This window comes from Triplophysa dalaica, chromosome 19 (genome assembly GCF_015846415.1).
Source record: "Triplophysa dalaica isolate WHDGS20190420 chromosome 19, ASM1584641v1, whole genome shotgun sequence".
Taxonomy (NCBI): domain Eukaryota; kingdom Metazoa; phylum Chordata; class Actinopteri; order Cypriniformes; family Nemacheilidae; genus Triplophysa; species Triplophysa dalaica.
In genome coordinates, this window is record NC_079560.1 from 12,478,943 (window position 1) to 12,492,996 (window position 14,054).

A 14,054-nucleotide genomic window follows, 5' to 3' on the forward strand; every position below is an offset into this window, starting at 1 on the left:
GGTCACTCTAGTCTAAAGTGTTTTCCAATGCTGCCCAGACATGCTCAGAACTCCACATGCTCCAGGCGCAGAAATGTAACACCCTCCGAGTGAGGAACGGCACAGAGTGGCAAGTACAGACAGTGGATGGCTAGCGTACTGTATCCGTTGCTGCGAGGCCTAATGGCAATGGAAAGGTGCTGTTCACTGTATTCTAAATAAAGTCCTTATCTGAATGGAAACAGCTTATGTGAGGTTCTCCTTTATTCCTTTGCTCAAGGGCGTAAATTTGATTTTGACATTGGTGGGGACATTAAATTGGTCTGCACAGCCGACTGTCACTAAAGTTTAGCGCCGTTTACTTGCCTTATTTAAACAATATAATAATTTAACAATGCTTGAAATAGTTGTAATTGAAATTGTTTTCTAAACAGTTTTTCATTGTTTTCACTCTCCTTGTTACACTGTCTATTACCGTCTACAGCAGGTTCAGTTTCCTTAGAAATACACCAGAATATACAACTAGCTACTTTTATATGCATTACATAGGTATTTATGCCTACTATGTTAAAACTTCTGTATGTATGACTGAGTGCTTAAAATATCTCTATAACAGTGTAACCAGTGCCGATACTAGACATCTGGGGGCCCTAAGCAAACCTTTTTGAAGGGCCCTTGTCATAACAGTTCAAACTGGATATGAAAATAAATAACTTTAAATTATAAGAAAAAATATATATTAATGGTCTCATGAACTGTCCTTGTTTATTGTTTTATTCTGTTATAAGAGGTCTACTTATGACGTTCGCATGTTTTTTTAGAATCAAAAACATCAAAATCAGTAAGAAAGAGGCTATTTACTATCCAGGTTTTGGGGCCAGCTCTGCAAACGCTCAGTTTTAATGGGCGTGTCGCATTGAAGACACTTGGAAGACAACAACCACTGCTTTGATTGGATAGCAGTTTGCGTAGTTGGATCCGTCTGTGAGTTTGGTTAGAGACATAAAATTAGGTTACACATTAGCACCATTCACAGTTTTCGCAGGGCATGTGTGTATTTCATGTGACGCATTCGCACGGGATGATTTTACTCAAATTTACTGACTTAATTCTCGGATGTGATGGCAAGGCATTGCGTATCGTTTGTATAGCCTATAATTGTATTGCATTTAATGATACATGACCGTACCTGTCTGCATTTGAGACCCGTAAACGCGAACCGGAAAACAGATCACCGCGATCACAGGTCTTAAATGTTACGAGTTTCCATGATAAATAAACAATGGCGATACGCACAAGCTTAAGATCACAGACAACCTCTCCAATTAATACAAATGACTAGAGGTCCCCAGAAAAAAACGCTTTGTGTTTTTCCCACATGAGCTGGAATGTCTTTAAAATTAAACTTTAACCACGCATTTTTAACATCGGAATCCGAAGGAAGGTTAAGCAGCGACTGTATTCTTCCACAACCAGGGGTGGCAAAATATTGAGCTATCTTTAACGGCATGCTTGTTTATTGCTTGCTCGCTATATCTAGTTCTGCGTCACTTCAGAATTGTCATGCGCGAGCCAGTGGGCGGGGCTAGAGAAGTAGTCGTCGATATTTTTCTGTAGAGGTGGTGTTCAACCTATCAATGACGTCATAGATAGGTGCATTCCAGAACCTGGTGTTCGCTGGGCCTGGTATCAATAACAGATGTAATCTCAGTAACAAGGGCGTTTCAGTTCTAACACTTACATGATGTTTGCGTGAATAGGATTACCTCTTATATAACAAAAGTTTGGGGTAAAATCGTGATTTTATTTCATCACTCCTTTAACACACTTAAACGAATAAAGACCGAAAGACATTCAACTGTCAGCAAGAACAATTCATTCTAAAATAAAATTTAACATTTTGTTTGACATGTAAATTATTCTTTACCTTAATTAACACGTGGCTTGGAACCATCTAGCTGTAAAAATAACTATAACATGCAAATGTGGTGTGTTTTTTCTAATCAAATGAGTGATTAACAAAAATAAAGCATGTTAAATATAGTTTACTTAATAAAGCTGAGTATACGAAAACTGATCAATAATTCTCTAAATGTGATAGCACAAAGTAAAAATTCCATATTATCATGGGCATACCAAATGCAGTGGATTGCAGTGGGGTGCATTATAGCTGAGACTCACATGAACACTGTAGTTGGTTTTGGGCCTGTAAGTCATTCCCTCTTAAGTGCTATTTAGCTTTAAATAATCAAATATATTTTGTATGAACCCATATAGTAGATGGGACTTATATACACACTACAGCAAAACACATACCAATATTTACATATGATTTGACAGCTTATTGTAATAAATGTAAAAATCATAAGCTGTGCATTATAGCTGACACCCACATGAACACTGTAGAGCTGGATTTTTGGTGTAAGTTTTTCCCTTTAAATGCTACGGAAGTAAGAAACGTGTATTAATATGCATGTAGCTTTGGAGACGGTCCCTAAATTCCCGAATATCAAACGTCCAACGTCAAGCAACTATATGCCAGTGTTCAAATACTGGATTTGTAAATACGTTCTTGCATATTTTTGGCAAAAAAAGCTTAAAATAGTACAAAAACACAAGGATCTTGTTCTTTTGCTTTGCGTTGTTGGCATCTTCCCCCTTATTTTCCCTGTGACCCTGCCAGTGCCTATTCCACTCCACCTGGGCTACAGCTGCTTCTGCCACCTAATAAAATTACACAATTTACCTTTCGCATGCAGTTTGATTGACAGGCGATCTGAAAAATCAAAACGCCGATATTATGTGCCCCGTGACTGACCTCCATTTTGTCCGACAAACCAACCAGTCCTACAAACCTGGCGTAATAGAGCTTTGGTGAAAATAAGAAAAATTGCTTTTTAATTGTTGTAATAGTAAACAAAGAGATATATGCCCAGCTTTAACGGACGTTAACACTATAACGATAAACGATAAGTAAGGGATAATGTACAGGCAGCAGGTTGTTATCGCAGAAAGAAGCCTCAACAGTGTTCTTTTGCGATAACAGCCAGCTGCTTGTACATCATCCCGCTTCTTACACGGCTACTTGCCACATAGGAAATAAACTGGACATGAAATGTGAATTTTAAAAATTTTATAAGTACATTTTAACCGGATGCAGACCTTCCGCGAGGAAAATACTTTTAGTTTCGGTTTTAAAGTAAGAAATGACGTTCAAACTTCACACACAGGCAAAATATCATATATGTTTTTAAAAGACATATTTATAATTATTTATTGTGTAATATTAAACTGCCTCTCTCAAAATGATTTGCAGTATCAGGTTTACAGGATGTTTTTAGTTTGGAAATAATTGGGAACTGGCCAATCAGAATCAAGCATTCAAATGAGCCGTGTATTAACTAAGTTATAACTTTTGAAAATGAAGGAGAATAGCAGAGTTCACATCACAACTAACTTATAACCAATACAGATACGAGACATGATCTTGTTGAGATCATTAATGTATTAATTATGGACGGAAGCGTTCTGAAAGTGGTGTTTTAAGGCGGAATATAATACGTATTGATGTATTAGCAAGATGGGAAGATATGCTTTGCGTCCTTGTGATGTGATGAGCACAGCTTCAGCATTCAGAGAGCAGCATTTGCAGTGACATTTTAAAGGAAAGACGTTTTCAGCAATGAAGTTGTTAACAGCTGTACTGTGTTTGTTGTATTTAACACAAATAAAGATTAAGACAGTGATGGATTCTTTTATGTAGTGAACTAAACGTTTGCTTTCGTTTTCAGAAAGAAGGATCATGACCGAAAAAAACTCTGCCCGAAGTTACTCTCTCTAAAATTGTCATTACTTCAAATTTCTAAGTAAATTTAACACTTAATACAACACATTTAGGTTATCTATACATCCATTTGTGTGACAGTAATGTAAGTAGCCTACTGCGTCGTGCAAGTTTAGAATTAACGTAACGTTATGGTTTGCTGGTGTGGACGCAAATATAGGTCTACTTATTGTTACAGTTACCTCAAATCCTGAAAGTATCCCTCGAATGCATATTTCAAACCTTTCTGAAATCAGCGTGTCATTTTTCCAGAAATTCTACACTGTTTCCCCAGGGAGTGCACAAATTTACACTGGGAGCGGATGGCTGATACCGAAGGTTTGTAACAGGAAAGAAGGGGGCTGGGTTTTGCGAAGGGTCAATTGGTGGTGCATGGCATCTAAACAATTCAAAGCTCTCATTTTAAACACAAACTAAAAAACTTTACTTTAGATTGTCAACCTTACATTTATCACAGTACCTAATTTTACAACTAACATACTACAATGTCATTGTTTGACCTCACCTGTGACCCTGCCACCTCAACAACATGACAGGCGAGCTTCTGTCACCTGACCTGACAAAATAAAGCATTAATTAATTCCATATGAACACATTTATGGCTTAGATATCTATATCTTATAATCATTACAAATGCCATAAGAAATGTTGTGGTGTAAATATAGTGAAATTCTGGGATTATTCTGGTTTTTGGTCTATCAGCCACATTTGCCACACAAGGGCCGTCATTCCTATGATGAACTCTCGAAATTGAGATTTTTACATCATCTGAAAGCTGAAGAAATAAGCTTTATATTGATATATGTTTTATCAGGATAGGACACTATCTGGCAGAACAACAACTGTTTACAAAGATGGAATCTGAGGGAGCAGAAAAAGCAAAATATTGAGAAAATCACCTTTGAAGTTGTTAATCTGAGGCACTGTAGCAGGCCATCCACTCACAAAAAGAAAGTTGTTTTACAGTTATGGTAGGAAATTAAAATGTTCCTGTGCTACTTAAGACTGGTTTTGTTGTCCAGGGTCACATATAAGGTCCACATTTGGCCACATCATTCTTTATCATATGGCTCACTGTTGGTGAAATTATGGCCGTGGGCCGGGGGAACACTTTCTTAAGTGGGCCACAGGTCAGCAGTTTATTTGGGCCAGATCTGCACCAAAGGAAATTTGCTGACTGGTTGGTGTGTTAGTTGCCCATGCATGTATTAGACACGTAAAATTGCAAAAATGAAAGTGTCGGAACAAAAGATGCATTCTATCTTAAAGCGAATGCTCACCCTCACCTGCCTGAAACGCCTCGTGTAACCTCCCCACCTTAAGTCTACCTCAGTTTGTGGTATGATTTGACTAAGACCACCCAAATGCATACACAAGTAAGGTGGGCATACCTGTCAGTACAACTGATGTTCCAAATATGGTAAGAGGCGTCACATTTCCGTCACAAGTTTGCAGTTTTCGACCAATCACTACACACTGGTTAACTGGCCAATCATAGCACGCCTCGCAAAAATCTGCACGTTCACAGAGGCGGGGCAAAGAGGAGATACAAAACTGGATGGTATGTGGAAAATACACCTTATATTGTGTATACACATTGCATTACATCTAAAACAAACGATAATATTTGTTTTAGCCGAGTCATAGGAGTCACGTTTAACACATTCTTTACGGAATCCCTGTAGGCAAGGGGAGGCAATGCACTGCAATTTGTTGCAATGTGAATGCGTTGAACGACTGTTGCAATACTTTGCAGGGCTGTGCATTTGTGTAAAAAATAAACTATACCTTAGGCTTATGCCATTGCATCAGCAGTGCAAAGATCATGGTCACGATCCCAGGAAACAAACATTTGTTTAAAAATGTACAGTATATGATGAATGAAGTCACTTTGAATAAAAGCATCTGACAAATTGCATGAACATAAACAATGTTAATAGCTGGCCACCTTTTCTCGCTGTATTAAACTGAATATTGTGTTGTGCACACATCTATGTAGAAGAGCAAGGCGATGCTGTCTTCTCTTTTATGTGTATTTCGGTACAAGTTTGGTCAGGTCAAGTTCCTGCAAGGTATTTCACATCATTCTTTATTAATTGAAGATTAAGGTGGAGTTGTGGGGGGGATACAGTAAGAATTGCCACAGGAGGAAATCTCATTCGTATGTTGTGATAGGCAGATGATTAAATGATCTTCCAGATTTTCACTTAAAACCTCAATTTAATTTATGAGCTATTTCGGCTTTGGTTAGATCAGAATATTATGCAGACCAGGCTCTGACTTGTTTTCTCAGAATAACAATGCAACAGCTTCACAAATCCATTTTACTGCAATTCCATTTAGTCTATATTTTTCTATCATGTGTAACAATATGATGTAGGTCTTGTAACTAAAGTGAAAATCAGCAACCTCATAATATGTACAGGTAAAAAACATTTGGGCGGAGCTAATTTAGGTTCATGGCCATGTTTTTCTACGCCTAGAGGCTTTCTTAACCTTTTTGACTTCAAGGCCACAAATTGTATTTAACAACATTCAAAGGCCCCACTCCCATTCACAAAAACTCAAGATTTCTACCAATAAAATATTTTAGAGCTTGACATTAACTGGAAAAATGTTTATCAATTTAAAAAATGTCCAAATATTAAGAAATATCATTCTGTGTATTTCAATACTCATTTTGACGTAAATTAGTAGTCATATTGAGCCCCCCCTGAGAGTCAGCTGGGGCCCCCTCATCGAGAACCACTACACTAAGTGTCAGCTTTGGAGACGTAAAGCATAAAAACTGTTGTATAATTTGTTGAGTTCACACCAGAGCGCACTTGGCAAACCGGAGCATTGGGGCTCATAACTTTCGTATCTAAATTGTAACACTTGGTGTGGACTTGTGCCATTTACGACGGAGCCTGTGCCAAAATTAAATCAGGGATTAATTCTTGTTTTCAAACAGGAGACAGCCGGTGACATTACCATGCTAGATTTTAAAAACTCCTGCAACTATGCTTGACTAAAGAATCGCACATCAACTAATCTCTACCGCATTCAAAACCACCAAAGAGCAGGAGAATTCCTTCAATTTCATCCAAGATATAACCACATGAATAATATTTATGTCGATGTCTAATTCATGGACCACTTCCAAGGCCGAATGGCTTCTTCAAGGGCGATTTGCGGGGAGAACTGTTTTATGCTGGAGAAGACTTGGCATGGTCCCTCAGTAAAGTGATGTTGTGAGGTATGGAAACAAAATGTACACCACATCACTCGCAGGGTTTCTGGTGATGTCAATAAGTTGTAACTGGCAGCCTCTTTTCAAAAGCATTAACCATGCCAATCAGAAGACAAGCACACACAGGAGCCCTGCATGAAGATCCTCTGGCAGAAATCCAATAGAAGAGCCATTCTAAAGTAGCTAAATAACCTGTTCAACACTGATGATGACCATATACTGTACACCTGCCTAAATTATTATTACAAATATATTTCATGACGACTTTGAAAACATAATTGCCCCATATGCCAATCCTCAACATCATTACTGTACACATTTACAAATCAATTTTGAAAATCAGGACCCCGTAATAAATCATCAAACTTACCAGGCCATCACAATTGCTGATAGCCACTGATGTGTTCTGCATGTTGGTAACATGACCCACATATAAACAGTTACTGGGCAACAAGGGTTCAGAGTGCGTTTGGTTATCATCCTCCAGCCACTCCACTTTGGCTCCTGGGGCCACGAGCCTGGAATTTAGCCTGAGGCGAAGGTGAAGGTCCTGTCCGAAAACAGTAACGTTGTAGAACAGCGTCTCCTCGTGCTTCAGGTGGTCCTGCTCTGAGTCCGTCTCCGACTCATTGGTCTCTCCATGCTGGTTGGCCTGCCTCCTCCTGCGCCGATGGGACCACTGCCCACTCAGCCGGCTGGCAGAGACGGCGTGGGAGAGGAAGCGTCCGTCTCCATCCACGCTCACCGGCTTCACTAGCCCGTACTCCCTCAGGACATGCTGCAGGGAATCTGCCGGGGGTATAAACACAGTTACACACATTCATTTGTGCACACAAACACACACAAACACACACAAAGAAAGTGCATTTCACAGCATTCACCAACAGTCAGAATCTTTCTGCAATAGTTACAGGCACAGTCAGTCTAAGAAAATGCAATTTCGAGTATTAACTTTGAAAAAAACTGGGTCTCCGGTGTTTATTGAAAACAGAGAAGTACATGACAACATATGAAAATAACATTATGTCATGCATTCCTATAGTTCTGATGAGAGAGCAGTATTTGCTTGTTCTTCCGTTTTATGCATCTCATGCAAGTGTCCTTCACTTTATTAGAAAAGAGACTGCAGCTTACATGCAGTGTTATATAGCTGCTTTAAAGTATTATGCATAATATTCTGTTTAATTCAATAATCTGTGCACTCATCATAAACATAATAACACAACAGAGCTACATTTAGGACAGTTATTTCAAGCAAGAGACAAGCGTCAGCTGTTTGATGTTATTAACAGGTCGCGTGCATTTTTCCGCAATTTCCGCAATGTAATATTAATCGCTTATGGGTTCAAATGCATTACACCATCGTTGTGCAATCGTGTTCTTTCTACTGTAACAAAAGTTAGAGATGTAGTTCAGATGCTGTAAAAAAGTTACAAATATGGAAAAAGCGAATGACCCTGACATCTTGACAACTCTTTTTCTATACAAGTATAAGTTGCTGAAAAATGCAAAGAAGACTGAGTTGCAGCTTCATAACGGTGGATCTCTGCACGGATCGCTATCTCCGGTGTAAAGTAGCCTAACCCTGATCTAGACCGACAATAAGCACATCTCCACGTACCTATACTGTCGGCGATGTAAAGAGATTCCGCGTTCTGAAAGTACAGGAAAATGATAAAGAATAGACATCCAGGAGCAGCAACATCCATGGCAGGTCCGCGGAGAGGGGAGCGCGCACAGACGCGAGACGGACTTTGAGATCTCAGATAAGCGATCCAGCAGCGACTCACCCAGCGCTGCCCCCTCCCGCCCCTTCCAGACTGACTGCAAAGTGCACGGTGGAAGATATGTTCTCATTCTCATCCCCCCGTTCCCCCCACCACCTCACCTCCATCCCTAATCCACGCTGAATGCAGATACTCAACAACACGAGACCACCAGAATTGTTTACATTTTATGATGTATGATATTAATGACTGCACTGTATTTGGGTGGAAAAGGGGAGAAATCTGATCCAAAATCAAGTATTTGCCGAAAGGTTCAGTAAAATCTTGAGTTGCTTCCCTAAAGCATACGACATATTATTATACAAAAAACGTAGAAAGATGTAAAATATTGCATGAGATTATTTGTTTACTGCATATGTGAAACATGCGTCTGGGATGTAGGCTATGGAAATGGGTTAGCTGTGATCAGTTGTGTTTAAATGACCAAAAAGAGAGATAACATTCGCTATAATACTGAACAACAATTAGACACATTTTAAAAGACACCTTTCACGTTTTCCATGAGAGCCTTTAAACCATGCAGGAGACTTGCATAGGCCAGGCCTACTCTGATTTGGCAGTGATCAAGCTCTTGTTTTACCTCAAAACCCACAATGAACAGTACCACATTCTCCACTTTTGATTTAAAGAAGTCATGCTTGAAGACAGACACATTTAACCGATGCACTTCCGGAAACAATACAACAGAACAGGAACAAAATGATGCAAAGACGCTGTTGAAGACGCTCACCAGACAGCCAAGCATTTCACAGAAGAGTGCATAATCTGGGTGTCAAAAGCAGCAGTTGAGGTAAAATTTAAGTCAATTTCAAGACGTAGAAATACTACTGTCCATTAAGAAAATAAACCATGGTTTTACTAGTCACATATATTTTAAATATTATTTGTATTTTTTGGCTAAAACCAAAGCAACTGTACACATTTTCCATCATCTTACTGCAGAAACATTTATCTTTGTAGGAAAACTTTGGCTACATATTATTTAAATGCTATATAATTTTACTTTATATATTTTAATAAAACCACTGTAGGCACAATAAGTTCAATAAAATAGCACCAATAAAATGACTCAGGCTGTTACTGTTTGAATGAGGATGTCCAAAAAATAGAGTCAAAAAGAGTCCTGTGGCAGTGAGCCAGAGTAATTTATCATCGTTCCTATCCATGATGTTGCAGAATATTATTTTTGATTTTGCCAAGTAAACACCACCATTATGGTGTTTTTATACATTATATTCTGCAGAAAGAGCACACAGCAGTTGAAGAAAAAGCACCCTGCTCTGTTATGAAGTTAGTGGATTATTGAAATAAATCACCTGGCGAGATTGGATGCTGGGTTCTTGGAAAAATGATTTCTAATGCATCTCTGTGGCGCGGGAGGAAATGGATCATGTGCCATCTATCTGTCAGCACCTTTACTTCTCTAAGCGTCTCGGTGGGGCGAAGCTTCTAAAAGTACAATGTTAGGCCTTCTATGTATTCCAGTGTGTGTTTGCACTGACGGGCAATAACATGCAAGGATCCATCACCCAGCAAGCAACTTTGAGGCAGAGAGCTTTCATTTTCAGTGGAGTAGAGATTTTAGGCAAACAACTTGATGCTAACATTGACAACTGTTGTAAATGTGGCTTGTGGTTTTCCTTCTTGGATTATTGAGATACCCCAAATAGTGCACGACAGTGATGTTTCTTCTAAATAAAAGTAGCAGTGTGCTCAAAAATTAATTATTTAATCATTCCCAAATTTTCACTGACTTGATTTTCAATGCACATTTTATTGTATTGACTTGTATTTTTATAGTTGTTTTTGTTTCAATAGAATGCTTTGTAGGCTTTGGTCAACGTGCTCATTTACAATAAAGAATGTCTAGTATAAATATGTAAGTCTTATTAAGGATATTGCTAAATAAGTGTGGTCCAAAACTAACAAATTCCACATTTAAAAGTAACACTTTAAAACACTCACGCTTCTGTCAGTGCGAATTAACCCTTTTTATGACACTGTAGTGGTCCTTTCAAAAGGCGGAGGAATCATTCAATATGTCCCAAAGTAATTTACTATTTCTATATCAAAACTATACTCAGAATCTCAGAATATATCATACAATAAAGCAATAAGCCCCAAGAAGCCAAAGTTTACAGTACAACAAAGACCAACCAGAATCAAGAACCAAAAGTTACCATTTTACATTTATATCAGAAAACATACATCAGCAATTTTCTTATTTTTTATGGATATGACTACACTGTAAAAAACTGTTATTTTTACAAAATTTTACTGTTAGTTGTAAACAGAATTTCACGTAATGTAAACCGCCAATTTCCAGAAAAAGACTGCAAATTTACAAGAAAAACATGCAATTTTACATGACTACTGTTCTTTTAATGCATTTTTCTGGTGCCCCAACTGCCAGAAAATTAATTTACATATTTTTTTACAGTGAAATATAGTTAAAACCATCAAATTACAGAGAAAAGACTAAATTTACAAGAAAAAAATTAAAAAATATATTTTCCTGAAAGTTTTACGGTAGAAAAATACAGTTTATTGTTTTTATACATTACTTCTAATCTAATTACTGTATATAATGTGAACATATTTGTTTACGCATGGAAAGCTGTTTACCTATATGTTAAGTATTTTAGATCACATAAGAGTGTACAGAAGCAAACAAGCATCATCCATGAAACCCTCTCTGCTACGATGCTAGAGGCTCAGTTAGCTAAAGTCAGCTGTGGTTCCTTTTATGACATAATTGCACAGAGACCTCAGATCGTGGGAGTTTTTAAGTGCAGAGGAGAGACTTTCTGCGGGGTAAGGTACGAGGACAGCTGGGACTCTGTCCATTTCTCATGTTTCCCTGACTGAGGTAAAAGAATGAGGTTGTCGGTGCGGTTACGGCAGACGGTGGTTTAATCGAAACTCAAAATTCCTGCTCCATTGCTTGGTCAGGGTCATGCCATCACATTCTGCATAGAGCGATCGTCTTACCACCTTTCCCGGTTGGCATTCTTGATGTAAACTAGCAGTGAAGTGTATATACAGTATTATTAGGCATAACTACATTTTTAAGTCTATTTTTTAATCGCAGTCCATTTTCATGTATGAATGCATAGACATTGATGGGAAGGTCATCCTATGAATAGCTGAGAATTTCGTGGTATGTGCTTGCACAAGGAGGTCAGATGAGGAAGGGCTACTTGAGTTCTGGTTCACTGAATTGCAGAAGTTGCAAAAGAGTGATTCTGAAAGCAGATGGTCATGTATATTAATCCTTGTCTAAATAACACCCTCAGAGGCAATCTGCGAAAAATGAATATTTTTTCGCATTTTTAAGAATCGCAGTACCTCTATGATGTTGAATAAATATCTTTCCTATAACACTGGGGTAGTGCAAAGCTTACACAGATAAAATTACACGAATACATATTCATGCGAACCCCCTACAGTTAAGATCCCACTTTTTTATAGCTAATTTAGTGAACACCTTAAATATTGTCGGGAAACAATAGACTTGCTATTCCTACCCATTTACTGCCCACTGTGGACAAAAAGATGACTCAGCAAACTTCATGTAATAGAGCCGGAAGGGAAAAACCAATAGATGCATACTTCAGCTAAACACAACCTTTAGATACATAAACCGGCAGATGGACATAGAATCCAGACTGAACCTACAAAAACCCAAACACGATTACCCTTGGTAAGCAAGGCAACTTCATTTACATCGTAAGACACACCACATGTGCCACAACATGTCATAATGTGTGTATCACACAATGTGGATTTCTATTCCGTTCCGGTGCAAACAGCCAAAGCCGCCTTATGTATCTGATTCATTCACCCATATGGATGTTCTGTACGCAGTCGTAAATCCAAACGGAAGAGGACACATCAAAAAGCCAGGCGTATATGGGAGAGCTTACCGGCCCTCTGGTTTTAATGTGGAAGTGCACAGATTAAACCCTGAGCTCTGAAGGGACTTGTTACTGGTTAGTGGCTGTAAAAGTGAGTTGGAATTGTTGGCCCCCAAACGAACCTCGGCCGAGTCGGTGTGTCCCGCCAGGACGTGTGTTTCACATTTGCTGCTCCGCTCCTTCTCTCCCTCTCCTCCTGACACTCCTTCCGCGCAAACTCACACGTCACACGAGCTGCTGAACAGACGCAGGGATCGCATGAACACATGCACACATGCTTAAAGGCATGCATATGAATGGAACTTTGCATGAAATCGCTGAGAATTAGTGTGTTGTTGTGTCTGTATGAGTTTAACATGCATGATAGTTCATATATCTGTAGGAATTCAGGAACATAATGATTTAAACCAGTCTCCACCTGGAGAAAAGATTATTCCAGTTGTGCCTTAAATAACACCATTAAAAAACATCTGTTTTTTACAGATTTTTCATGTATTTTTAAAAAATACATTTTTGTCAGTGCAGCATTTCTAGATATATTGTGGCAATTCCAGTCAGTGTCTGTTGAATTGTAACAAAATTAAACCTCAGGAAAGTCACCCAACAGCAATGTGAAAGACTGAGAAAATGCAAAGATGTGTAGAAGTTGTGAATTTTTTTTGACATTATTATAAAATAAATGTAAAAACATTAGTATTGCATTGTTTAAACATGAACTTGTTTTCTCTGCGGTATTCAAGAACTGCGAACGTCGCATTTTTGCCAGTTTGTCCCTCATGTAAAAAATGCAAATAAAACTATTTTTATTTGGAATCGGGAAGAAATGTTGTCACTATTCCACAGAATGAGCCAAAAATTATAATTGTACTTAAACATATAAGTTATAATTTTGCTGTGGTCTCTTCATTTTCTTGACTGAAATAGGGCATTTAGACCTTAGTAACATGTTTTAGTAACACATTTTACACCTCAGCACCAGCGACCACGTATGTAAAATGTGTTAATGGCATGTTTTTCTATCAAACACAAATGAAATAAACAGGGCAAAAACAGCCATCAGTGCACACATATTACAATCCTCCTGAGGGTTCATACGCCAACAGCTGATTTTCCCCTGCGAACCCGTTTGCTTTCTTTTCATTGAAGGAGTGATGATTTCATACCGCGTTTCAACCCATAAGAAGAAAATCCTTTATAGGTTCGAGAGCTAAAGACTCAAGAAAAGCTTCATCTCTCGGCAGCATGATTTACATGCGATATTTACAAGACCAGAAAGAAAACAGAGGACCAGTAAA

At 38.4% G+C, this 14,054-nt stretch overlaps 1 protein-coding gene across 1 annotated transcript in view; it reads right to left on the reverse strand.

The window, feature by feature from the left end:
- adamts2a (ADAM metallopeptidase with thrombospondin type 1 motif, 2a) overlaps window positions 1–8,846 on the reverse strand; it is a 69,125-nt gene extending 60,279 nt beyond the window's left edge. The window contains exons 1-2 of the mRNA XM_056730870.1: window positions 8,677–8,846; window positions 7,426–7,844 (exon numbers count right to left, since the gene is read on the reverse strand). Coding sequence (XP_056586848.1) covers window positions 7,426–7,844; window positions 8,677–8,764 — 507 coding nt within the window. The 5' untranslated portion in view covers window positions 8,765–8,846. The remainder of the gene's footprint in view (window positions 1–7,425; window positions 7,845–8,676) is intronic.
- Window positions 8,847–14,054: the final 5,208 nt, after the last annotated feature.